This window comes from Mus caroli, chromosome X, assembly GCF_900094665.2.
Source record: "Mus caroli chromosome X, CAROLI_EIJ_v1.1, whole genome shotgun sequence".
NCBI classification, from domain to species: domain Eukaryota; kingdom Metazoa; phylum Chordata; class Mammalia; order Rodentia; family Muridae; genus Mus; species Mus caroli.
Window position 1 is genome coordinate 105817338 of NC_034589.1, and position 26029 is coordinate 105843366.

Below are 26029 nucleotides of genomic sequence, written 5' to 3' on the forward strand. Positions count from 1 at the left end.
GAGTGGGTGAGTAGGGGAGTGGGGGAGGGGAGGGTATGGGGGACTTTTAGATTTGCATTTGAAATGTAAATTATGATAATACCTAATAAAAAATATTAAAAAAATACATATTTACTACAATTTGGTTAAATCTAGTTAATTATCATATGCATGACCTCATCTTTTTGGATGAAACCATATTTACTCTTAATAGTTTTCAAGATGATACTATAAAATCATTAAATCCATTCATCATGCTGTATAATAAATGTTTTGTATTTATCCTATATTTTGACCAATTTTTCAACATAACCCCCATTTTAAAATCCCATTTCCCAGAAGCTGTATTAAAAAGGTCAGTGTTAGTTGGAGAATATATTCATGGTATCAACCACCCTTAGCCACTTCTTCTTTACTTAACCCCATAGTACTTCTCAAATTTAAGCATGGTAGATAAATTACTAATTTTGCTTACTTTTTTCTACCTCTCTCTCTCTCTCTCTCTCTCTCTCCTACATTTTATGTCAACTGAGAATATGGATTATTTTATTTTATTCAGTAGTGTATTACAAATATCAGAAATAATACTTAGTACACAGTCAATACATGTTGAATGAGTGAAATATTGTAAGATAGATAGTTCATTTGGAATTTACTGCTAGGTAAAGAAATATATTCTCACCAAAGTCTTTTCCAAGGAAGAAATACAGACAGGTGGTTAAGATATAGGAAAACTGTTCTTTGACCTCTTTTTTTTCAATTTTTTATTAGACATTTCTTCATTTATATTTCAAATGCTATCCCAAAAGTCCCCTATACCCTCCTCCCACCCTCCTCCCCTATCCACCCACTTCCACTTCCTGGCCCTGGAATTCCCCTGTACTGGGGCATATAAGGTTTGCAAGACCAAGGGGCCTCTCTTCCAATTGATGTCTTTCTGGCATATGCAATAGTGTCTAGGTTTGGCGGTTGTACATAGGATGGGGCACTCTTCAGGGATCCATCCCATATACAATTACCAACTCTTTGACCTCTTTAAATTTGTGTAGGTATATTGCACACTAAAAAGCACATCTTATTAGTAGATGACTATTAGGTTGTAACTGACAGATTTTTTTAAAAAATGAATCACAGACAGTTGGTGCTATAAAAGTTTATAACTATCGAGTTAGCTCTTTCATGTCAACCATGACAGTTATAGTTAGTGTTTTGGAACAACACAAAAGGGCTGCAAGTAGCTTGTCTTACTTACTGCCTTTATTGTAAAACTGGGTAATCTCATATCAGTCTTTTGGAGGCAGTATCTCTAAAGACACTAGCCCAGCAAACTTCTTCTCTAGTCAATTCCAGGGGAGGTATGAAAAATCCCATTCTCCTGACTTCACTAACCCAGAGACATTTCTATGGGTGTGTATGCTACACCAGATTTTAGTCTATGCACCAGAGAGGCATATTCACATTATTTGGCTGCATCCCAAGACTTATGAAACACATGTAGTTCACAAATGAGTCAGTTCTATCAAAAAATAAAAATAAAAAGGAAACTCTGGAGCCATGGGAAGGATGGGGGCAGACATATTTTTCTGACAGCCTATTTTCTTCTCTTGTTTCTTCTTGCATTTCTTGTGGTGCGGTACATTTAGTCTGTTAACTTGTATTCTTTCCTGAAGAAGGTAGTGAGTAGGAGGAACATGGCCTGCCCTCTGCGGAACTGGCAGCTTATACTGAGTATAAGTCTTTTTTTTCTTTAACAGAAACCAGAAAGCTGAAGTAGTCAAAGTAGAATGCAGGTGGGAGCAGTGCACAAATTGTGGATAGTTTTGAAAGCACACTTAAGACAGCTTTTCTTCTCTCCCTGTTCTTATGTACTAATTGTGGCATCTTCATTAGCTGATGGTTAGGAAATCCTGAAATCCCACAGCTTTAGTATGATTACTCAATGTGTCAAAACTTGTAGGTTTAGAGCACTCACTCAAGTGGAAAAATGGAATGACATAAATCTCTGAAGAGATTAAGGAGAAGTCTCATGGTTGACCAACAATGAAACGTTTGATTCACTCCTATGAGATAACTTGTATTCCCCTATTGTGTGAAACATTTATTTTATCCCTACATAGATGTCCAAATTTCAGAGGCCAATGGGGAGACTACTGGTACATGGGGGAGAAATGTGATCAACTCTGGAACACTCTGGACCTGGTTTTAGTAGCAACATTGCCTGGAATAGCACTGGCTATAATCGTTGGTGTGGCAATCCAGATTATCCATTACTGTAAAGGGAAGTCAAAGAAGAATGGAAATCATCACAGGTAAGAGATTTCTCAGTACTTCAGAGAAAAGTAGTATGTCTTTTTTCACTTTTCTCACTCACTTGACCAATAAATGAATCAAGAATATTGAATGCTACTTATTATGCATGTAATATGTATGATTTATTTCCTATCCATTAACACTGTAATTCAGCATCAAGTTAACATTTCCAAAACACACATATTTGATTTAGGATTTCAGTAGAGAAAAAGATAAAAGCCCCTTTCCAAATAAAAACCAAATCTACTTGCAATACATCCTATTTTGGTGCTTTTTTCCTACCAAGGCAGTGTTTGTATATACCACATAGTCTTTTCTGGTAGTGTGGGAATAGAGGATCAGAGGTGGTTGTGCCAGTCCATCCAACTTTCTCATACTAGCAACATTATCCAAGACACCATAAGATGAATCTGATTGTGCTAGCTGTAATGGCACTCTGTCTTATTTAACTAGTTTAATGTCCTTAGGCTTTAATTTCTTCATATACAAAATAGATATGTTTATAATCAGGCCTACTCACTTCAGAGATTGTGGCAATGATACTAAAAGCAGCAATCAGGTACAGGCTATTTATTATGCATACATATCAAGATGAGTTACAAATGTTTCATGCCTAGTAATTCATTTAATCCTCTCATCAACCCTATAAAACATTGATGAGACTACTGAGGCATAGAAATATCAAATAACTTGGACAAGGTTGGGGTGTTGAGTCTGGTTACTAGGCATAAATTTCATGCTGTGCTAACTGAATCCAATTAGCTAAAACAGAGTTAAAGTTGGTATGCCTTGCTGCATCACCTTTATTTCTTTATGTAAAAGAAACTCTATCCTTTATGGTTTTCAGTGCTTCTGAACTTTAGAAATATAAGGGTTAAATATCAATGTATAATCTCATCCATTTTCTATCAGTTAACTAAAATTATCAACTACTTTACTTCATCATTCCTCCATGACAAGATAATGTTACCTTCCTTCCAAGCATTATGAGGATACATTGAAATATTAGTTTTAAATGGAAAGTGTCTGATACTGGTTGCCTCATATTGATGTGCTGGCTTTCAAATTCCAACAAAATCAGCAGTTTTAACTGCCATGGATATTTGTCTATAAAAAGAGTAAGATTAAACTCACCAACCATTTTGTCATTTTAGAGTTCCAATCTTTATGCCATTATTCCATATATTTTAAGGTGTCATATAGTATATGTGTATACATGCATATTCATATGTTTATGTATGTGGTAAATATAATAAATAAATTTTGTAAATTGAAATGAATATGAAGAATTTCATATTATCAGTTAATATAAGCAGTAAATTCCTTGAGGCACTAACCAAGCATTATAATTACAAGTAACACCTATGTAGGTCATTGTAATATTCTCTGTAATCTTCCTATCCCAAAGTTCTTTGTTAGATTTATCATTGTTACCTATATGTCTGTGTGTCTGTGTGTACCATGTGAGTGTGAATGCCTACAGAAGCTAGAATAGGGAATGTGTGACCGTGACATTGAAGTTATAGACAGTAGTGAACTGTCCAACATAGATGCTGGGAACTGAACTTGGGTCTTTTCAAAGAGTAACAAGTTCTCTAAACCACTGAGCACTTAACTCCAGGCCCCCTATTCCAAAGTACTTAATCAATGAACATGTACTCAAATTCTCTTTCTTTTAATAACTCTGTGACTTTGAGTAAACCAAAGTTCACTGTTTCCTCATTTATAGAAAGAAGAGTTTCTCTAGCTTGTTTCTTCATTATTCTGAGATTTAAATGAAATAATTAATGATATTTAGAATGATTAACAAAACAAATTTTATCAAGATAGTAGTAGTCTTGACAAGATTGAAGGTCATTCATGGGTTTTCTATATAAATACTTAAGCTACTCTTTTTTTAAAAACTTAATGTGATTTTTAATTTGAGTTTCTTTTTATAGCTCTTTTATTATCTGAACTGTGAATCAACAAGATAATTCCGACTCTACTCTGTGAGATTCTTTAAATTAGTGGAAAATGAAAAGATTATTGAGCCTGAGTAGGGTTAACATCTCTTCTCCCACAAATCCCTAAATAGGTTGCCCAGGAAGTTTTCCCAAATTGCCTAGGCCTTAGGTTTCTTAACTGTAAATTGAATTTAAAACACCCAATTAGCAAGCTCTCTAAAATATTTAAATGATGCAGTGAAATTCTTTGTATAATATCCTGGTTTCTAAAATTTACTTTCAATTGCATAATAAATAAGATAAATTAATAGTTCCATAGGGAAATAGATGTATAAATATGAGTATGTTAATATATGCAATAAAATATTAGTGGTTGAGTCAATATGGAAGAGATATGGATACTTGTTAAAATTTCCTTTGACTTTAGAATATGCTTGAAGGTTTTTACAGCACAATGTTGTATAAAATCAGATGAAGTAAAGCACCTTGATCATAAAATAGATTTTATAGATTGCAGCATTTATCAATCCTTTTTCTTGAGTATAGTCTTAAAATGGAAGAATTTGATCTGTATTCTCAAAAAATATTAAGACATTGGTTTATAACCAGTTATGCAAATACTTTATCCTAACTGAATTACATTTTTTTTATGTGCCAGAGTGGAGAAGAGTATGTCAGAACTTCGACCTCAACATAATTCTGCATATGGTTTGGTTACTGATAGGAATCTTCCTCAACCTAATCAAAGAGAGGTAAACACTGAAACTCATTTGTCAAATAAAGTAAGTTTACAGAAGACATCAAAGAGAGAAATGTCACAGAGAATGAAAGCAGAGATTTGCAATGTTAAAAGTAAATGTTATCAAAAGATAAAATTGCACAAATATGGGATGGTTGTTGCTAGGTTATATATCAAATATCAATAGAGTACAGGCCAGGCATGCAGCAGTGACACTGGAGATGTTCTCTATCTCTTCTATACATCATTTCCTCTAGGCAAAATCAAGTTAAAACAGATTTCAAAGGCACACTTGGAGGAAACTGAAATATATGAAAAAATAAAATAAAATAAAATAACAAAAGTTGCCAGAAGAGGGCAACAAAGAGGGGTAAAATGCCAAGAATTTGGTCTAGATATTAAAATCTCATATCTAGCAATACAGTTCCAATTGCACAGATCATTTAAAAGAAGTCATATGGAAATATTGGGCTCAGTGTATTTTAGGAACTGCTCTGAATACAGAATAAAAGGGACCTTGCTATCACATTAAACCACACGTATAAGAGTGTCAGAAATATTGTTCTTCAAACAAATCACAAAGTGCCACAAAGTAATCACTTTGTTAGCTTTTATTTATCTTTAAATGTGCTAATAGTGATGATTGTATTCTAAAGAAGTACAAACTGTATTGAATTTAATAACCCCAAGCTTAGTATGGCTCTATTTATGTGTCTGATCTGGTACCATCTTTTTTTTTTTTGTTTTTTTGTTTTTTTGTTTTTTTATTTTATTCATTTTCTTTTTTTTTAAATATTTTTATTACATATTTTCCTCAATTACGTTTCCAATGCTATCCCAAAAGTCCCCCATAGCGCCCCCCCACTTCCCTATCCACCCATTCCCATTCTTTTGGCCCTGGCATTCCCCTATATTGGGGCATATAAAGTTTGCAAGTCCAATGGGCCTCTCTTTCCATTGATGGCTGACTAGGCCATCTTTCGATACATATGCAGCTAGAGACAAGAGCTCCGGGGTTCTGGTTAGTACATCATGTTGTTCCAACTATAGGGTTGCAGATCCCTTTAGCTCCTTGGGTACTTACTCTAGCTTCTCCATTGGGAGCCCTGTGATACATCCAATAGCTGACTGTGAACACCCACTCCTGTGTTTGCTAGGCCCCAGCATCGTCTCACAAGAGACAGCTATATTTGGGTCCTTTCTTAATACCAAGGCCAGTTAAACATTGAAACCCTAAAAGGTTAACCTAAACATTTGTTGAATGGAGGATTTGTGGTGAGTTATTTTCTACTTAAAATCAAATATATTAAATATTTGAACTTTAAAATAGTAGCATTAATGATCTGTTCCAAAACATTTTTCCAAAAAGAAGATTCAACTACTCTGGATGAACATGCTAATGTAAATATTGTTGATATCTCCAAAGTGATAATCTCTAAACTTGTCAAATGGCTTTGACTGGCTGTTTTTCCCTTGAAGTGATAATTTGTTTTGTAGGAAGAAACTATGAATTAGAAAACCTTACATGCAATAACATACTTTTCCATTTTGATAATTCACTTGTTTTTAGCCTCTATAGTGACATCTGTCACCTATCTAGTTTCCAAATCTCTGAGTTGATTTCACTTTCTCTACTTCCCTTTCATCTTTTAAAAATGTGCTATGTACACTCTGAGTATGGGTAAAACTCATGAGGAGAAACACATGAAATGCTTATCCTCTAGGTGGTGTTTATTATATACATTTTTTCCTTTCCTATCTCTCTGTGGTAGAGGTTTGCTATTGTTATTATGTCTATCTAAATATTTATATTCAAGTGCTGTGAACAGTTCCTTGTCTGGGGAAGCCTCAAATGATCCACAATGTCTGTCCCAATATAGCACAGTCTTCTCTTTAAAATTCTTTGCCAGTTTGGATACTTAAAAAAATAGAAATTGATTACATCAGTTAACTCCTTAATAAAGAACTGGGAGACTTTCACAGAGTTAAGTTGTTTAGAAAGTTGTCTAGACACTGAATAGATCTTGGAGTGATGGATAATCCGACCTGTGCCCTGGAAGCCCAATATACACGTTGAAATACATGTATGTATCTATATTCACTTTATAAAGAATGTTTTCAAAAAAAGAAAGTTGTCAGATATATTATACTCTAATTGTACACTTAAAATATTGCCTTTGATAAAAAAGACTTCTCAGATGCTAAATACCAAATTGTTTCTATTGAATTAAACATAGTTTTCCATTGATAATTTCTTTATTTAGCTAGCTATCACAATATAAACACAAAATCCTTGAAATGTCCATATTATTTTTTATTTGACTTACTTCAATTTAATAGAGTAAGATTTTGTATTTGTTAGCTCTTCTCTAACCAACCTCACCCATATCTTTACATTTAGCACAAAGTGGTTTCAAAATTGTTATAATTTGAGCATGAGTTTATAATTAGAAAGCCCAATGTATTCTGACCCTTTGACAGCCAAGTGTGTATATGCTGTATAATTTAGTCCTCCGGGAATTCACCACTGCGTTTGCTGGTTATTTGGGGATTATATTCTGATAATAAGTAACTTTAATTTTTTGCCTTTTAAAATAAGCTTACTTGCTGGAGTCTTTGCCACAGAATAAAATATACTTGAATCATTTTCATCCATGAGATTTTGCAGTAACTATACTGGGGCATATTGTACTTATTATAGCTTCAGAAAATGAATATGTTTTGATGATCATAGAATAAACAGTGATACAACTGAAAGACTAAAGCATAAAATAGCAATATTTAAGGAATAATGAGAATAATTCAATTTTTAAAGTTGGGTAGTAATACTCACAAGACATTCTCAGTTGTCAACTTTGTTAAATTTACAAATTGTAAATTCAAATTAAGAGATCGTAAGATAAGTTCAGGAAATTATACGTCCTAGATAATTGTGGTTTGAAAGAAAATGGCCTTCATCGGTTCATAGGGAATGTCACTATTAGGAGGTATGGCCTTGTTGAAGTAGGTGTAGCATTATTGGAAGAAGTGTGTCACTGAGAGTGAGCTTTGAGCTCTCAGATGCTCTAGCTAGGTCCAATATGGCATTCTCTCTTTCTGCTACCTGCTGGTCTGGATGCAGAACTCTCAGCTCTTTCTCCAGCACTATGTTTGTCTCTCCAGCACTAGTTCACCATGCTAAAACTCTGAAGCTGAAAGCCAGTCACAGTTAAATGTTTTCCACTATAAGAGTTGCCATGGTCGTGGTGTTTCTTCACAACAATAAAATCCTAAGACAATAATATATGAAAATATCTAATTAAGTAAAGTGCTCCTTATATACAAGATACTATTATTATGACTTACTTTCTCCTTATAAGTCAATATCATTTCAAATAGTTAAGTAATCTTCCTCTATTATAAACAGTTCTGTGAAATTTTCTATAAACTCAAGATCATTGTTGCATTTTCAATATGTGATATCTCTGCATATATTTTGCATCAAGTATGTTAATAGCTATCATTTTATTGATATATAAATAACTAAAACTTTTTCTTCTGTGATTGACCTAATTCTGAATTTCTAAAGAAAATTTATTATGTAAATTAGCAAGGCAAAATAGTCCCTTTGCCATGATAACTTCTTGGTCTTTCTCTCTTTCTTGAGCCAGGGTCTCACTTTGAAGTCTTGATTTGCCTCAAGTTTAAGGTAGTCCTCCTGTGTTGGGATAATAGGTATGAAGCAACCACGCATCCGTGGTTCAATATTTTACCTAAAAAGGCATTCTAAAAACACTGAAGAGTCTCATTAGCTGTAAAGAGAATATGATTCTTCATATCTTCACTTTGTGTTGTTTTATCAATAAAGAAATTGCAAAAAAACATAGTGAATTTTTTTAAAGCATCAAAACCAACCTCATGCTCTGGTCAAAGGCAAACTGTCTTATAGTCATTTCTATTTTGGCAAATTTCTTCTTTAGATTAATTAATTAATGTATTTATCTACTTTATATCCAGATTTCAGCCCCCCATAGTCCTCCCCCCCACTTCCTTTCTGAGAATAGGGAGCCATCCTCTGGGTATCACACCACCCTGGCATATCAAGTCACTGCACATCATCTCCCACTGAGGCCATAAACATATAATCTTAGCAGAAAACAATAATCAGCCAAATTGGGCGATATGATTACTTCCATTTTCATTTAAAACTCTATTTTGTTTTGTGCAAAGATGGGCTTTGTGCCTTGAAAAAAATCAAGAATTTCCACATTATAGGATTAATCCAGGAACTCAGCAGGTAAGGTGGTTAAAGACACTTGCACTAGCCTATGGAGAAATGAGAGAACCAATCCTCTAACAAGTTGTATTCTAACTTTCACATACTCCTCCATACAAGTATACAGGTTCATTTAATTAAAAATCAGGGCCTGCATTTATCTGTTCTATGTTGTAATCACAAAAGAAAAGATAGAACATTGCTTAAAGGCATGTTAGCGATCTAGTTAAAAATAAACATTTCTTCGTTGATTTCATTTTTGAATCTCATAAGACTAAATCCATGATGAATATTAAAACATTTTTATAATAGTATCAACACATTATTTAGCTTCCAATTTTCGATAATGTTATTGAATATGGTAAATGAAGGTAAAATTGTGATGTGAAACATCATTCAAATATTTCCATGTTTACAAATACTTACCCTTCCAATGATTGTGTTCAGTGAATAAATAATGTTTTTCCGTGGGGGAGGGTTACACATGTAAGAGTGCAAGTCCCCTGAACTTTACCAGAAAAAAATAGTGATTTATTCAGGAACTTTTACCATGGTTAAAGATTCCTGAATCAAAGGTTTATTAGAAAATACATTACTATTCATCTAGGACCATGATAAAATTTGTTTTACACGAACTGATAATAAAAGTTTAAAAATTAAATCTGCTGTATTAAGGCCATATGATAGCTAAGTATTTTTCCCAGTTGCTATTTAAATGTCTGAGTTTGCCACTGAGAGTCTATCTCTTAAGACAAGGGACTGGCTCTAGCCCTGGGCTGAGGGGAAAAGGGGCTGAGAGGGAAAGGGTGGGGAGGAGAGCACTCCAGCTGGTTCCCACGTGGAGGAGAGTCCTTGGCTTGATCATCGGGTTGCTTGGCTTGGTGGTGACCATGGCTGGAAATGCAGGGAGATGGAGATTAGATGCATGCTGTTCCTTAGAGGAAGACCTGCTCCATTGCTCCAGCACAGCTGGTCCAGGTGAGAAGAGGCAGTCCATGGTTTTAAGGCTTTTATTGTATAAAGGCAGAGAGAGGGAGAAGAGCAGAGAAGTAGAGGCTGTCCATGGCCACTTGGAGAGAAGGGGGAAGGAAATGCGGAGAAAGTGGGAGCAAGAGGGCAAGAGAGAAGCAAGAAGGAGTAAGAGAAAAAGGGTAAGAGAGGGAGGAGGGCGCAAATAGCCTCTTTTATAGTGGGCCAAGCTTACCAGGCTGTTGCCAGGTAACCTGGGGAAGAGCATACCTGGCAGTTGCCAGGTAACTGTCGGAGTGGAGTCAGACAGAATACCAGGAGTTTGAGGTGTTGCCCTACTTGACTGACAGCCACAGAATTATGGAGCTGGTGCCTCGTGTCAGGAGCCTCGTGTCTGGGAGCATAGCAAATAGGCCTTCTGTCCCTTGCAGGAACACCTGCTGGGTCTCCAGGGTTTAAAGCTAGCTCGACCAGAAATCAGGCTGCCTTCCATGGCCCCATAACTGCCCCTTTCACTTTTTTAAAGGGGAAGGGTCACTGGAGTGACTGTGTCATTTGTAGTGAAAATTTTCAAAAGAAAACACTACACAGGCTGGAGGGATAACACAACTAAGCCAGAGTGGTAAGGAGGGTTAAGGATTGGGGTTGGGAAGGCAAGGGGTTATTGAATCAATTTGTTGTTCTTTGGGTAGTACAGTTTGAGGGTAATAACATCAGCATTTGAATAATCTAGATAGACATCATGTTTTCCTTATTATCATATAACTTCCCCCACGTTCAGTAGCCATTTGACTTTGGCAAGAGTTCGTCTATAGCTGGAAGATTCCAAGTCTGTCCTCTGTGGGGTTCAGAGCTTGTCTGGATTTCAGCGTGTGTCTTGGGAGTCTTCAGTCAGATGAGGTGTCTGGAGGAAGGCAGCTCTGTTGTCTGTAGGTCTCAGGAGATGGCGCTGTCACAGCTGGGTAGAGGCACTGTCCTTTTCTTTTGTGGGGATAAACCTGTAGGGTCATTACAGAGGAGCAGAACCCTACATGAGGATGTCTGCATAGGGTGGATGTTAAGCTTGTAGTGGTTTGCTTGGGAGAACATGATGGTCCATTGTTATGATCCTAGAAAAGCAAGGGTGTTTGAGGAATTTAGTCCTGGAAGGCATCCTTAAGTCTGCTTTGGATGGCTGAGGAAGAAAATATCATGTTAATTATGCATCCGGGATAAGCAGTAAAAGTTTGTAAAAGGAAACTGGTTGTTAATTAAGGATTGAATAATGGTAATCAGCATAGTTGATTTGACCTGTGGAAGTAGATTAGATGACTTTTGAACCTTAAAATAAATCTTAAACTAGTTGAAGTTTTGTTTTGTTTTTTGTTTTTGTTTGTTTTTGACATACATCGTGAATGCTAGAGAGAAAAATAAACATTTAAATAAAGAAGCAAGAAAAATTTGGGTTGAGAAACATGAATATTGTTTCAGCTGTAACTGTTAGGAAGAACAAACATTTCATGGAGTAGAGGCAGAGAAAGGCAGAGAGGGGGAGAGAGTAGAGAAATAGAGGCTGGCCATGGCCACATGGAGAGAGGGGGAAAGGGAATGCAGAAAGAGGAGGAGCAAGAGGGCAAGAGATAGAGGCAAGAGTAAGAGAGTGAGAGCAAGAGAATGAGGAGGGGGCAAGCAGCCTCTTTTATAGTGGACCAGCCTATCTGACTATTGCCATGAATAGGAGCATACCTGGCTGTTGCCAGGTAACTGTGGGGGTGGAGTCCAGACAGAATACCAGGAGCTTGGGGCATTGCCCTATGTGACTAATGATCACAGAACTATGGATCTGGAGCTCTGTGTCAGGAGCCTGGTGTCTGGGAGCATGGCAAACTTCCTTCTGTTCCTTGCAGAATTATCTGCTGGATCTCCAGGGTTTAAACCTAGCTCAACCAGAAAACAGGCTGCCTTTCATGGTCCCACATCTTTCCTTTAAATTTAACCATCACATGTTGACCATTTGAGGCTCTATTAAGAGAATATTATTGTTATGAGCTCATCTTCCTAGAGGTGGTCCCTTGACTGAGTATATGAGTATACCCTGAGATTATATTTTCTTGATCCCAAGGAATTTTCTCTTAAGAGGCCTTTCCTGCTGTTTTATCATCCCCCTTTCTCTACAATGGTAACCTTAACTGCCATTATAGAATTGGGGTAATGATTTGATATGGCTTCTTCCAGCTGGATGAGGCATTGAGGATAGCTATCAGGGTATCTCTCCAATGGGCCTATCTGAAAGACTGTAAAACACACAATAGATTCATTTATCTTTTATTATTTCCTTTGTAACAAATGTTTATTTTGCCATGAGTTAATAATAGAAAAAAATCCATCTTTGATTGGTAGCACACTAATTTATTGGATAAATTAAAACTTTATTTTCAAGGCTCAATTTTGGTGTTTTTAATTTTTTTCTATCATCCAATATTATCTTTCTCTATTTTATTTAGCTATGTTGTAAATACCTTTTAGAATTCTTTCTAACATTTCTCTTAATGCTTTCATTTCCCCCCTATCTTTCTGTTTCTTTGTCAGCCTGGCTTATGTTTGTAAGATAAGTTCAGTCTTCAAGTAACAATTGTGCTAAATACTGACCTTGCCTCAATCATAGTAAACAATACTTATTGCAGCTTCAGGGGTGAGTCTGGAGCATCTGATACTGCATTTAATAAGTTATGAACCCCTCCCCCAACCACATGTCCCCTTACTCTCTCTTCAAGTGTCTGAGGCGTCCACGAAGTGTTGCTCTAGCCTGCTTAACATTGATTTGTGTAGTTAATGTCAGGGTGCAGTTTTACAGGTAAACCTAGAGTTTGTGTTTCAAGGAATAACATGGGAATGTATAAAAATATGAGCTATTGAGACAGGGGAATAGAAGATAACAACTTTTGAATAGTTAAAGTTTCTGGACTATTCAGTTTTAAATTGACATGAAATTATGTTTTGGATATGTGATTGCAAAGGGAAATAATGGATTGATGCCTAGAGTATAGTTATTAATCTGCAAACAGCATCTGTTACTATTTACAATGAGGGAATAAAACTATTACATAGCACTTGTCTACTAGGAGAAAAGTAGTTTGCTATATCTGCTTTGCATTACAGAAGGCTATGAGTACACACAGAATAATGGAAGAGCTCTGAGGAGCAGCTTTGTGTGGGACATATGTTCTTTGAACTAAGATGCAATGCATGGACAATGGAAGAATGGGAAGGATGGGATAAATTATCTGTTAAAACTTCTGTCTCTGTCTTGGAAATTATTCTAGAATAAGCATAAGGTGTGGACCTAATTCTAGAAAGTCTGTAATGAGATAAAGGACATTGATAGTATACTTGTCAAAGCTTGCATTTATATTCCAAAATAGCAGTAATTAAACTAATTAAAGTATCATAACTGCTCATTGCCTCAGAAAATTTGCTGTTTCTGATATAACCATGAACATATGAAACTAAATCTCTGCAGCTATCCTTATTAGATCCCTTAATAATGTCATGAATCTATAACAAAAACACCCAGTTTGCTGCACAGTGGCAAAGAGGTTTACTGCATAGTGCCTAACACATAACATGTCGTTCTGCCTGCTAAAAACATAATTACCTTTCAGATACTGATGGAATATGACTGCCAAGTAACTGGACTTCAGTCCAATATAGTCTCTCTCAGATTCAAAGGCAAAGGGATTACTGCTCTGTATCATTACTCCATGGAATGAAAATGGTAGATATTTCCCTCTAGATCTGAATTAAAATTGACCCAGTAATAGAAGGCAACATTGTCAAGGAGCAGCAGCATTGTCAAGAAACAATTGGCTAGGGAAGTCCTATCTTTTATGACACAAGCTGAACTAAAATTAATTGCTAATTGCCAACAGCCTTTGAGGAAACATTATGGCACTATATATAGGAGCCATTTGACTAATCTAGTAAAACCCACTGTCTTCTTTGTCTACAGCCTTTGCTCACTGACAATCTATGATAGAATCATTGCCTAAATTTTGATTAATAAAGCTGGAAATATGAGACATCAATAATGACAGTAATACCTGTAAAAGAACCTTCCAAATATGCTTTAATTTGAATAAGCTATTCGATTCCACTGAGATATGAATGCTGTTTCTGAGTGATTATTGGCTGATACCAATTAACCTTCTTGATCTTTTAAACTACCTGATTAATCATTATATCTAACCCCTAAAACTTTTGTTTCAAGTGGTCCCAGATAGTTCATCTTGTAGCCTCAAAAATTAAAATAAAAAGTGTGTTTTCTTTTACTATATCATAAGCCTATTTTATGCTCTTTTAATTTTTCTAAATCTTTTATTCACAATAGATTCTCCTCTCATACAATATGTCCTGATGGCAGTTTTCCCTCCCTACACTTGTCACAGCTCCTCCCCACCTCTGCTCTCTCCCAGATCCACTCTCCCTCCTGTTTCAGAAAAGAGCAGACCTCCAAAAGTATAGTCACTAAGTTCACCAGTAGATGGCAGTGGTTGACCTTTACATATCTCTTGAAATTTAAGTTATATGAATATTCTTCTAAAGAAATTTCAACAAAGGTGAGGTGGCTCACTGGGTAAAAGCAATGGATGCCAAACCTGACTACTTGAGTTTGATTTCTGGAACCCACACAGGAGAGAAGTGACAACTGCGATTTTCCCTCTGACCTCCACTATGCTCCGTGGCATACACACTACTCATCACCATTTCCACAGATACACAAGCACACATGCATGTGTGTGCACATGTACACAAGCCCGTGTGCTCAAGGGCATGCACACACGTGCGCGCGCGCGCGCACACACACACACATACACACACACTCATGCATGCACATTCACACACAGAAGTAATTAAATAAACTGCTTCTAATACATTAAACTCTTTTAAACCAGTAAATTAATATTCTCATAATCATACTTTTCTAAAATTCATAAAACTTTCTTACTTTCTCAGAATATTTTATTACTAAATAATGATACCACGGTTAATAAACTGTTGGGCTAAGTGGGAGGAAATCAGGCAAAGAGGAGGCATGTTGTAGAAGATTGAGAAATTTATTTTGAGGATTAGTGTAGGACACTGCAATATGTACATGCTGTTTTCTCTTAAAGCTAGCATGCTTATACTGAACCAGAGAGTACAGGGTGTGGGGTGTGAGGTGGTGAACTTGAGAGCCTTATGGCTCCTTTACAAAGCTTTTGACTACTTACTACAAACAATTTGCATTTTTGAGGCAGAAAAACAAAAACAAGAAACAACAAAGCAAGACAAAGAAACAAACCTTACCAAAAAATGTGGTTTAAATATTTTAAAAGTGTTAAAGGTTGCAAAAGAAGGAATCTAATTTTTTTTTGTGTGAGTCGGGCGTGGTGGCGCACACCTGTAATCCCAGCACTCAGGAGGCAGAGACAGGCCAATTTCTGAGTTCGAGGCCAGCCTGGTCTACAAAGTGAGTTTCAGGACAGCCAGGGCTATACAGAGAAACCCTGTCTCGAAAAACAGACAAACAAAAATTTGTGTATGTATGTACATATTCATATATATACCGGTGCAGGTATGTATACAAGTGTGTGCATTTGTGAGTGTGTACATTCGTGTGAGTGTGTTTGTGTGTGTGTGGGGGGGGGGACTGTGGAGGCCAGAAGACAATATCTGGCTGTTATTCCTTATGCATCCTTATGCATTCCTTATTGCTTTTAAGAGATAACTTTTCTCATTTGCCTGCAATTCAACAAGTATGCTATCATAGGTGGCCAGTAAGCCTCAGGGATCAGCCTGCCTTTTGCACCCCCAGATAAGGGTGACATGTGTTTCATTAATTCAGTCTTTGCCTCATGTGTGCTTTTCAGATCAAATTCTGGTCTTTTATTCTGTCTGCCAAACACATTACTGACAGAACAATCTCCTAAGATCAGGAACATAGATTTTAATTGATTTTATTTGTGTGAATGGTTTGTCTGTGGTTGTGTATCTGCATCATATGTATGCCTGGTAACTGTAGAAGTCAGAATTCCCTGGATTTGGAATTAGGAGTTGTTGGGAACCACCATGTGGGTGCTAGGAACTAAACCTGGTTCCTCTGCAAATGTAGCCAGTTCTCTTGGCCACTGAGACGTCTCTCCAGCTCCCAGCAATCTAATTTTTGAAAACTCATGAACTAAAATTCTAGTCTCACATTCAACAAAGTTTTCTGTAGGTCCATTCTTTCAAATTACCAAAACTTTGGTTTTAAAGATTCTATTATTCATATACACATATACACACACATACACATACTGACTTCAATAAATAGGTTATACTATTTCAGTATCAAAAAATAGTGGTTAAGGCCTCTGAGCCTAATTATTTGAAGGATATAAAAACAATATATTATCATTATTTCTTTTCTTTTACTGGATATTTTCTTTATTTACATTTCAAATGTTATCCCCTTTCTGGGTTTCCCCTCCACAACTCCCCTGCTTCAATGAGGGTGTCCTCAACTCACCCACCCACCCACTCCTGCCTCCTTGCCTTGGCATTCCCCTATACTGGGGCATCAAACCTTCACAAGACCAAGGGCCTCTTCTCCTATTGATGGCCTACTAGGCCATCCTCTGCTACCTATGAGGCTGGAGCCATGGGTCCCTCCATGTGTACTCTTTGGTTGGTGGTTTATTCCCTAGGTCTGGTTGGTTGATTTTGTTGTTCTTCTTATGGGGATGTAAAAACCCTTAAGCTCCTTCAGTCTGTTCTCTAACTCCTCCATTGGGGACCATGTGCTCAGTCCAGTGGTTGGCTGTGAGCATCCACTTCTGTATTTGCCAGGCTCTGCTAGAGCTTCTCAGGGGACAGATATATCAGGCTCTTTCCGCAAGCACTTCTTGGCATCCATAATAGTGTTGGATTCTGTTTATGTATCCAGTCTGTTAGTCTATGTCTTTTTATTGGGGAACTGAGTCCACTGATGTTAAGAGATATTAAGGAAAAGTGATTGTTGCTTCCTCTTATTTTTGTTGTTAGAGGTGGAATTGTGTTTGTGTGGCTATCTTCTTTTGGGTTTGTTGAAAGAAGATTACGATCTTGCTTTTTGTAGAGTGTAGTTTCCCTCCTTGTGTTGGAGTTTTCCACCTACTATCCTTTGTAGGGCTGTATTTGTAGAAAGATATTGTGTAAATTTGTTTTTGTCATGGGATATCTTGGTTTCTCCATCTATGTTTATTGAGATTTTTTTTGTTGTTGGGTACAGTAGCCTGGGCTGGCATTTATGTTCTCTTAGGATCTGTCCAGGATCTTCTGGCTTTTATAGTCTCTGGTGAGAAGTCTGGTGTAATTCATATAGGTCTACCTTTATATATTACTTGACTTCTTCCTCTTACTGCTTTTAATATTCTTTTTTTGCTTTGTGCATTTGGTGTTTTGATTATGTGACAGGAGTAATTTCTTTTCTGGTCCAGTCTATTTGGAGTCCTGTAGGCTTCTTGTATGCTCATGGGCATCTCTTTCTTTAGGTTAGGGAAGTTTTCTTCTATAATTTTGTTGAAGATATTTACTGACTCTTTAAGTTTGGAATCTTCACTCTCTTCTATACCTATTATCCTTAGGTTTGGTCTTCTCATTGTGTCTTGGATTTCTTGGATCGTTTGGGTTAGGAGCTTTTTTGCATTTTGCATTTTCTTTAACTGTTGTGTCAATGTTTTCTATGGTATCTTCTGCCCCTGAGATACCGTTTTCTCTCTCTTGTATTCTGTTGGTGATGCTTGCATCTATGACTCCTGGTGTCTTTCCTAGGTTTTCTATCTCTAGGGTTGTCTCCCTTTGTGATTTCTTTATTGTTTCTATTTCTATTCTTAGATCCTGGATGGTTTTGTTCAATTCCTTCACCTATTTGGTTGAATTTTCTTATAATTCTTTAAGGGAATTTTGTGATTCCTCTTTAAGGGGTTCTACCTGTTTACCTGTGTTCTCCTGTTTTTCTTTAAGGGAGTCATTCATGTCCTTCTTAAAGTTCCCTGTCATTATCATGGGATATGATTTTAAATCTGAGTATTGCTTTTCTAGTGTGATGAGGTATCTAGGACTTTCTGTAGTGGACACACTCTGTTCTGATGATGCCAAGTAGCCTTGGTTTCTGTTTCCTATGTTCTTGTGCTTGCCTCTTGTCATCTGGTTTTATCTAGTGCTGCCTGCCCTTGCTGTCTCTGACTGGAGTCTGTCGCTCCTGTGATCCTGGTTGAGTCATAACTCCTCAGAATTCAGATGCCTCTGTGATCTTGTGAATGTGAGATTCTGCGATCCTGCGAATTTCAGAGCACCTGGGAGTCAGACTCCCTCTGGGTGTTGGGTGCAGAGCCAGCACCCCAGGTCTTCTCCAGGTGCAGGTTGAAACCAGAAGGAATTGGTGTCACACACCAGTTGGGGTTCCTGCTTCTCTGGATCCTGGGATCCCAGTTATTCCAGGTTTTGGGGCTTCCCCACCTGTGATCCTGACATGTTAGAGTACCTGGGAGTCAAGCTTCCTCTGGGTGTTGTGGAACTAGATACAGAGTCAGTGCCCAAGGTCTCCTCACGGTCCAGGTTCAGCCAACAACAACATATTATTATTTTAATAAAAATTTTATTGATTTGCATCAAAGGCATTCTAAAACAACACTCAAGAAAATATAGGAAAACAGATGATGAATTATTACATCTACCTTTTGAAAACGTAAATATAAACTATAGGAATAAAGTAACCAATGAATTAGCCACATTACTATTTAGGCCCAAGACTACAGGTGCTTTATAACTCTGTTACTTTGTGTTTTCCACATTTTTTAAGATTTCAAATTAAATGATACCTTTCCTTTTGTTCTTGGTTTATAGGTTCCACAGTTTTGTCTAGATTGTCCTAAATGACAGAATCTTATTTCAAGGCTGTATAATATTCTACTATGCATAATTTAGAAACATTTTATAAAATTTATTTATATTATGTACAGTGTTCTGTTTACATATATACCTGCATGCCAGAAGAGGGAGCCAAATCTCATTATGGATGGTTGTGAGCCACCATGTGGTTGCTGGTAATTGAACTCAGGCCCTATGGAAGAGCAGCCAGTGCTCTCAGCCACTGAGCCATCTCTAAATGTTTGCATTGGGAAAAAAGGCAATGTTGTTGGGAGTGGAACATAAATTAGTGCTGCAACTATGGAAAAGACCATTTAGGCTTTAAAAATTTAAAACTGTCACCTCCTTATAAATAGCTAAAATAATTGAAATTTCTATGATGAAGAAATATGTGCTCCTGGCCTTATGTCATCATTATTCATTGTAGTTAGTTTGTAAATGGTCCTTCTTAATATCTACTGTGCCTCTAGAATTTGTGTTTAACAGCATCAGAGGAAACATTCTATACAATAGTGTACATGAAAGAGGATTGAAAGTATAGATAGGATATTTCATGTGAAAGAGGGTCTATATTACGTTTGCATGGATTCAATGGGCTGCATTGGAACTTATAATAGAGGCAAACATAACCTTAATCTAATGAGTTAAATTTCTAACAACTGAAACAACAACAGTCGTTCCAGTGAGGGCAAAACGCTGTTCACAACTAAACTCTAAATATTTCTAGGGAAGGTAAAAAATGACAAAAAGTAAATCTTCGGGTGAAGCTGTAGATTAAATGATAGCTAAGATTCCCTGATCATCAGTCATCTCCAAGAATCTATATTTTTTTCTGCATGCCATAATTTAAATTTGATTTAACTCTACATGTGAAGGATCAAAAGGGTTTGTGTGTGTGTGTTGTATTAAAATTAGTTCTTAGAGAATTTTGTACAACATATTTAAATCATATTCACTGCCCCAACTGTTCCCAGATCCACCACATTTTTGTGTCATTTTAAGTTCAATTCATGCTGCCTATACATCCTTGGATATGTGGCCTTCCAACAGAAAGTGGTTGACTTACTAGGCTTGTGCATTTCCAAACATCCTTTCTGAATTCTGTGTTCTAGGTATGTTAAATGCCAAGGCTATTCTTTGAAGCCCATTTTCTAATGAATAACACTTAGTTTAATGAAGATTATCTGCTGAGTCCTATTCATTCAATCAGCCTTCACTGATCTCAGTGAATATTATCCTTGACTTAAAACTTCATTTCAAGGATGGACATCATCAAATGGTAGCCTGGAGGAAAATAGGTATTTCTTTAGCAGATAATCTTTCTAGTCCTATGGTGACCTAAATTTAAATAGGTTTTGTTGTGGTAATTTGACATGTAATTTTGAAGGTCTAGCTAATTTTTTACTATCAAAGTTTTTCTTTGACACAATTTCACACAAGTATAGAACGCATACAGACCAATCTCAAATCCCACTCTCTCTCAGCTTCATACTACCACTGTGTTGCTCTTCTACCCCATACATGTCTTCCTCTCTCTCATGTTCATATCTTTTTATTTTGTATGTTTGTGACATGCAGAGTTAAACAAGGGCTATCTGTTTGATTATGGGTTTGGTATTATCCTTTGGAACCTGCTGGGTATACAACTAAGACAGGAACACCCCCCCCCCAAATTCAGATTTAACCAATAGTGAACAATTCAAAAGTAAAGGGCAGGGACCCATTAGTCTCTTCTCATTCCTTGACTAATTGTTGATAGACAAATCTTATAGGAGCCTAGTGCAGGTAGGTAACCACAGATGGGAGAGAATGATTGCAATAGTCATGTCAAGTACAAATGATTACATTTTGCAGTGCTTTATATTATAGGTCTTAAATACTTCCTGCCCCACCCTCTGGAGTGTTACATGAAACTTAGAAAAGGTAATGCAAATATTTTGTTTTGAACTCAGTAAATTAACTGAACATTTACTTGTTTTCAGTATCTTGGACTGCCATGAGTCTCTATATTGCCACTGTTTGTTGTAGAGAGAGGTTTCTCTGATCAAAGCTGGGAGCAGCTTTTGGTTTTTGAGAATAAGCATAAATACTTAGGAAGGCACGTTGATGCCATGTCAATTTACTTATACTAGAGTAATGTTGTCCAACAGGGCCTGTTGCCTGTTAGCAGGGCCTAAACTGTTAGCAACACTTAAAGTAGAAGACATGGGGCCCCTTACTTGAGAGGACCTCAAAACCAATCAGAGAGCTGTTAGTTAACCCCAGTGAAGTTGCTATTGTGTAGGTGGGCCAATAATGACTAGCAGATTGGCCTTCTGCTTTTTGTTCTCCTGCTGTGGATATTTCCTATGACCAAAGTTGAGTATTGTTCTAGTTATGTTACTAATAACCATAACCAAAAGGAACATGGTGAGGAAAGTGTTTCTTTGGCATGTCTAGACTGCAGTCCTTCACTAAAGAAAACCAAGACAGAACTCAGGTAGTACAAGAACCAGGAGGTCATAAGTGAAGCAGAGATCATGGAGAGTGGTGCTTATTGTCTTGTTTCCCCCAGGTCACACTCAGCCAGCTTTCTTATGCAGCCCAAGAAAATGCCAATAGGTCAATCTGATGAAGGCATTTTCTCAACTGAGGTTGTCTCTTCCAAGATAACTGTGGATTAGGTCAAGTTGAGGTTCCCAAATAATGTATATATGAGATGTATGAATGTTTGTGTGTTTCTGATCATTTTATACTTTTGTTTGGATGAGTATCAGTTGCTTTATAGCTTAAATCATAGTCATGAGACTAATACTAGAAGAAATGACTCAAAACACGACTTGAAGATGACATAGTGTCAAAGAATTCAATAGGTATAACAGGCCAAGGCCCATGTTTCACAGATGTTACTCCTTACTATCACCATAACGGAATTCAGAGTTACCTAGGACAGTGTTCTCAACCATCCTAATGCTGCAGTCCTTTAAAACATTTGTTCTTCATGTTGTGATAACTTCTAAGCATAAAATTATTTTTGTTGCTACTTTATAATATTAATTTGCTATGTAACATATCATAATGTAAGCATCTGGCATTTCTGTCTTAGTTGACCCCTGTGAAAGGGTTATTTGAACATTAAAGAATTTGCAACCCATAGATTGAGCAACATTGACCTAGGAGTTCACTAAGGGACACTTCTGTCCATGTAGGTGACAGTGTTTCCAGGAAGGATTCACTGGAGCAAGGGATCCACCTTCTATGTGGTCAGTACAATCCTAAAGACTTGAGAGTAGGAATCAAGGGGTAAAATGAATAGGAGAAAGCCAGTTGAACACAGGGGTGTTCCTCATTTATGTGTTCTGGGCTGCCATGATGGGAAGAAACTTCTCCATCATACTCCCACTGCGTAAGACCCTGTCTCTCAATAGGCCAAACAAAGACCCAAATGGCCATGGACTGAGACCTCTGAATCCATGAGTCAGAATAAATTCATTGAAAATACATTTATTTGTCACAAAGACAAAGAGATGATTACTACAACATACATAGTTTGCATCACAAGTTCTGGTATGGTACAGCATTTAGGAAGAATAATGAAGTAAGTTGAAGTATGTGTTTAGTCTGAAAAGGATACAGCAACTTTTCAGCAGCAGTTCCTGAAGAAGTTGCCCTTTCTTAACTGAGTTGTCATCGCACCATTCTTTCAACAGTCACCACAGATATACTTCTCCATCCTCTTCCTTCCTCCTACTACCTACTAGCTGTTCTCAAGTGTTTAAGCCAGGGGTAATTGGTCAATGTATAAAGGACTTCATTTTATGAGTGTGAAAAAAGTTGATAAACAAAACAAAACAAACAAACAAACAAACAAAACCTAACCAGGACAGATGTCTTCAACAATACTATCTTATCCTCTAGTTCTAGCATGCAAACCAAAGAATTGACAAGAGCCTACATTGTTTTGAGGGCTTCTGGGGCCCCATGACCAAGTCCAGTGACAGGATCTCATCCTTGGGACTAGGGAAAATGTTTGATAACTCATTGTTTCTACGAGCAGTGCCATTAAGCCATGAAAGGAGTCATATATTATTACTTAGGATACAAGATCAAAAGTTTCCATAGAGATTTTTAATGTCTTTATCCTGGTTACTCCTCCCTACAACTCCATAACTCACCCCCCAAATCCCTGCACTCCCTCCCTGCTTAATAATTTCCAACCAAACTAATTACTTTTATCCATGCTATAGAGCTAGGATCCGTATATTAATGAGTATGTAGTGTTTTTCCTTCAGGGTGATGTCATTCAGAATAATATTTTCCTAGTACATCTATTTCACATCAAATGCCATATTTTAATGTTACTTAAAGCCAAATAAAATTCCATTATATATAATTATATCCCAGAATATATAATCAGTTGATGAACTCTTAGGCTCTATCTGCTTTTAACATATTATAAATAGAGCAGCCATGAACATAGATGTGTAGATATCTTGTAGTATAATAGAGAGTCATCTGTGTAGATGCCTGGAAACTAAGTAAGAAGGCAATTTTGATTTTAGTTATTGGAAACCCCCAGACTTATTTCCTAAGTAGCTTCATTAGTTATATTCCCAGTAAAACTGTATAAAGTCCTTTCCCCATATTCATACCAGTGATTGTTGTTACTGGTATTCTTAATCTTGATGAGGCCATTTAAACTTGGGTTATAGAATATTAAAGTATTTTTCATCTGTGTTTTTTCTGATGGCTAAGGATAGAGAACACTTAAAAAGTATTCACTGGCTTGTGCACTTTTCTTTTCAGACATACTTAGTCCTATAGCTCATCTTTAATTGGGTTGTTTGCTTTCTTGGAGATTTTTCTCTACACTAGGCATGAAATCTCTTTCATAAGTAGCTAGCAAAGATTTTCACCCATTCTGCCTCTTCATGTGATTGATAGTTTCCTTTACCATAGTTTTTTAAAAATTCCATGAAGTTCTATTTGTCATTTGCTTTCTTATTTCCTGTGTTACTAGAGTCATATTCAGAAAACTACTATCTATAATTATATGCTCAATATTGTAGAATGCTTCTGGCAAAAAAAAACCCATGTACATACATCAGTATAATAGAGGACTCACATATTAGTTCACACATCTACAGCTAATTAATTTTTGACAAAGATACCAAAAAATACTCATTGTGTAAAGGATAGCATTTTCTACCAATGGTGCTGGGAAACCTGGTTATCAATGGACAAAAGAATGAAGCTAGATCCCTCTCTCACCTTGCACAAAACTCAGCTTCAAATGAATAAGAGATACAATACTTCTCTCATCATCTAAATAAATTTAAAATATTTGAACTCCCTTACTAAAAATACTCAGAAGACCATAGTTGCTTTACTCACTTATAGTTTTTAAATAGTTTTAATTTATAGAAATCATGATTGCTTTCCCATTGTTGATCATATTTTATATGATGTTATTCTATATACCATGGACAAATATGAATTATTATTGTTCAGGTCAAGAGGACCTGAGTTTGATTCCCAGCACCCAAATAGTATCTCTTTACCATCTGTTACTTCCGTTCTAGGGCAGACACCATCCTCTTCTGACCTCTGTGGACATCAGGCCTGCACATAGTACAAATACATATAATGCAAATAAAACACCCATGCAAAGAAAACAAACATAAATGCATCTTCAAAAATGTATCTCTCATTTTTGTGTGGGATATGTATATACACATGTGTTCATGTCACATCGCATGTGTGGAGGTAAGAAAGCAAATTCAGGGCATTGTTTTCTTCCTTTCACCAAAGATCGCAGAAATAGGACTCATCTTCTTAGTCTTGTCCAACAAGCACTCTTACTGCTGAGCCATCTTACCAGCACTCACTCTAAATTTTATTTTCAATAATTTTAATTATATGTAACTAGTAAAAGTGGTGCTAGTGGCTACTATATTGGGCAAAACAAATATGGGCTATTCTGCATATTAAAATAATTTTCTCAATAACCCTAGCCAAGTTTTTGAGAAAAAAAAACTTTTTGCATGTGGTTTCATGTTCTTGGTTTTGTTGTTGTATTGGGTTCTTGTTTTGTTTTGTTTTGAGGAAAAAAAAACCCTTAAAGTTGGGTAGATAAGGAGGGGGAGAAGATCTGGAGAGACTTAGGGTAGGGGAGAATATGATCAAATGGTATATAAATTTCAAAGCTATTTTTAAATAATAAAAAATAAAATATGATCTCTTAAAGCGAGACATTGTTTTACAAAGTCTAAGTTTTTAAATATATATATATATGAAATTAATAATTTCTCAGTTCCTTTATTGTAACATGAAAACAAATCATCCCCAAATCTCAATAATCCATTGTTCATCTTACAAAATAGTAATATGATTCAGTAAAAGCTCACTGGAACATTTTTTTAACATACTCTATCATTCATTATCTCTTTGGAAGTAAAAATTTACCTTCCTTGCATATAAAATATGCATGAAAGAGCATTTAGCCACAAAATACAAAGAAACATGCCAAATGAGACCAAGTAGATATAATTAAGTAGCTTTCTTGCTTTTTGTATTCTCCTCAAAATAAATACATTTTCCAACCTTTGTGGAATTAGAGATGTTTATAAATATGAAGTCTAGTGTGGGGAAATATTAGAATTTAAAGCAATTGGGAAGAGGTATGTACAACTGTATTTTATGAATACTTCGATGAAAGTCATTGTTTATATATTAATTAGGGCCTATGCAGAGAAAAGGATATGTACTCACTAATAAGTGGATATTAGCCCAGGAACTTAGTATACCCGAGATATAAGAGACAATTTGTAAAACACATGAAACTGATGAAGAACGAAGACCAAAGTGTGGACACTTTGCCCCTTCTTAGAATTGGAAACAATAACCCATGGAAGGAGTTACAGAGACAAAGTTTGGAGCTGAGAC

General features: G+C 36.4%; 1 protein-coding gene across 2 annotated transcripts in view; it reads left to right on the plus strand.

The window, feature by feature from the left end:
* LOC110287368 overlaps positions 1-26029 on the plus strand; it is a 60080-nt gene that overhangs the window by 15801 nt on the left and 18250 nt on the right. Inside the window, exons 3-4 of one of the 2 annotated variants that reach the window (XM_021154010.1) lie at positions 2097-2288; positions 4894-5017. In XM_021154010.1, the coding sequence (XP_021009669.1) occupies positions 2097-2288; positions 4894-5017 (316 nt within the window). The remainder of the gene's footprint in view (positions 1-2096; positions 2289-4893; positions 5018-26029) is intronic. The other variant, XM_021154011.1, reaches the window with a different exon arrangement.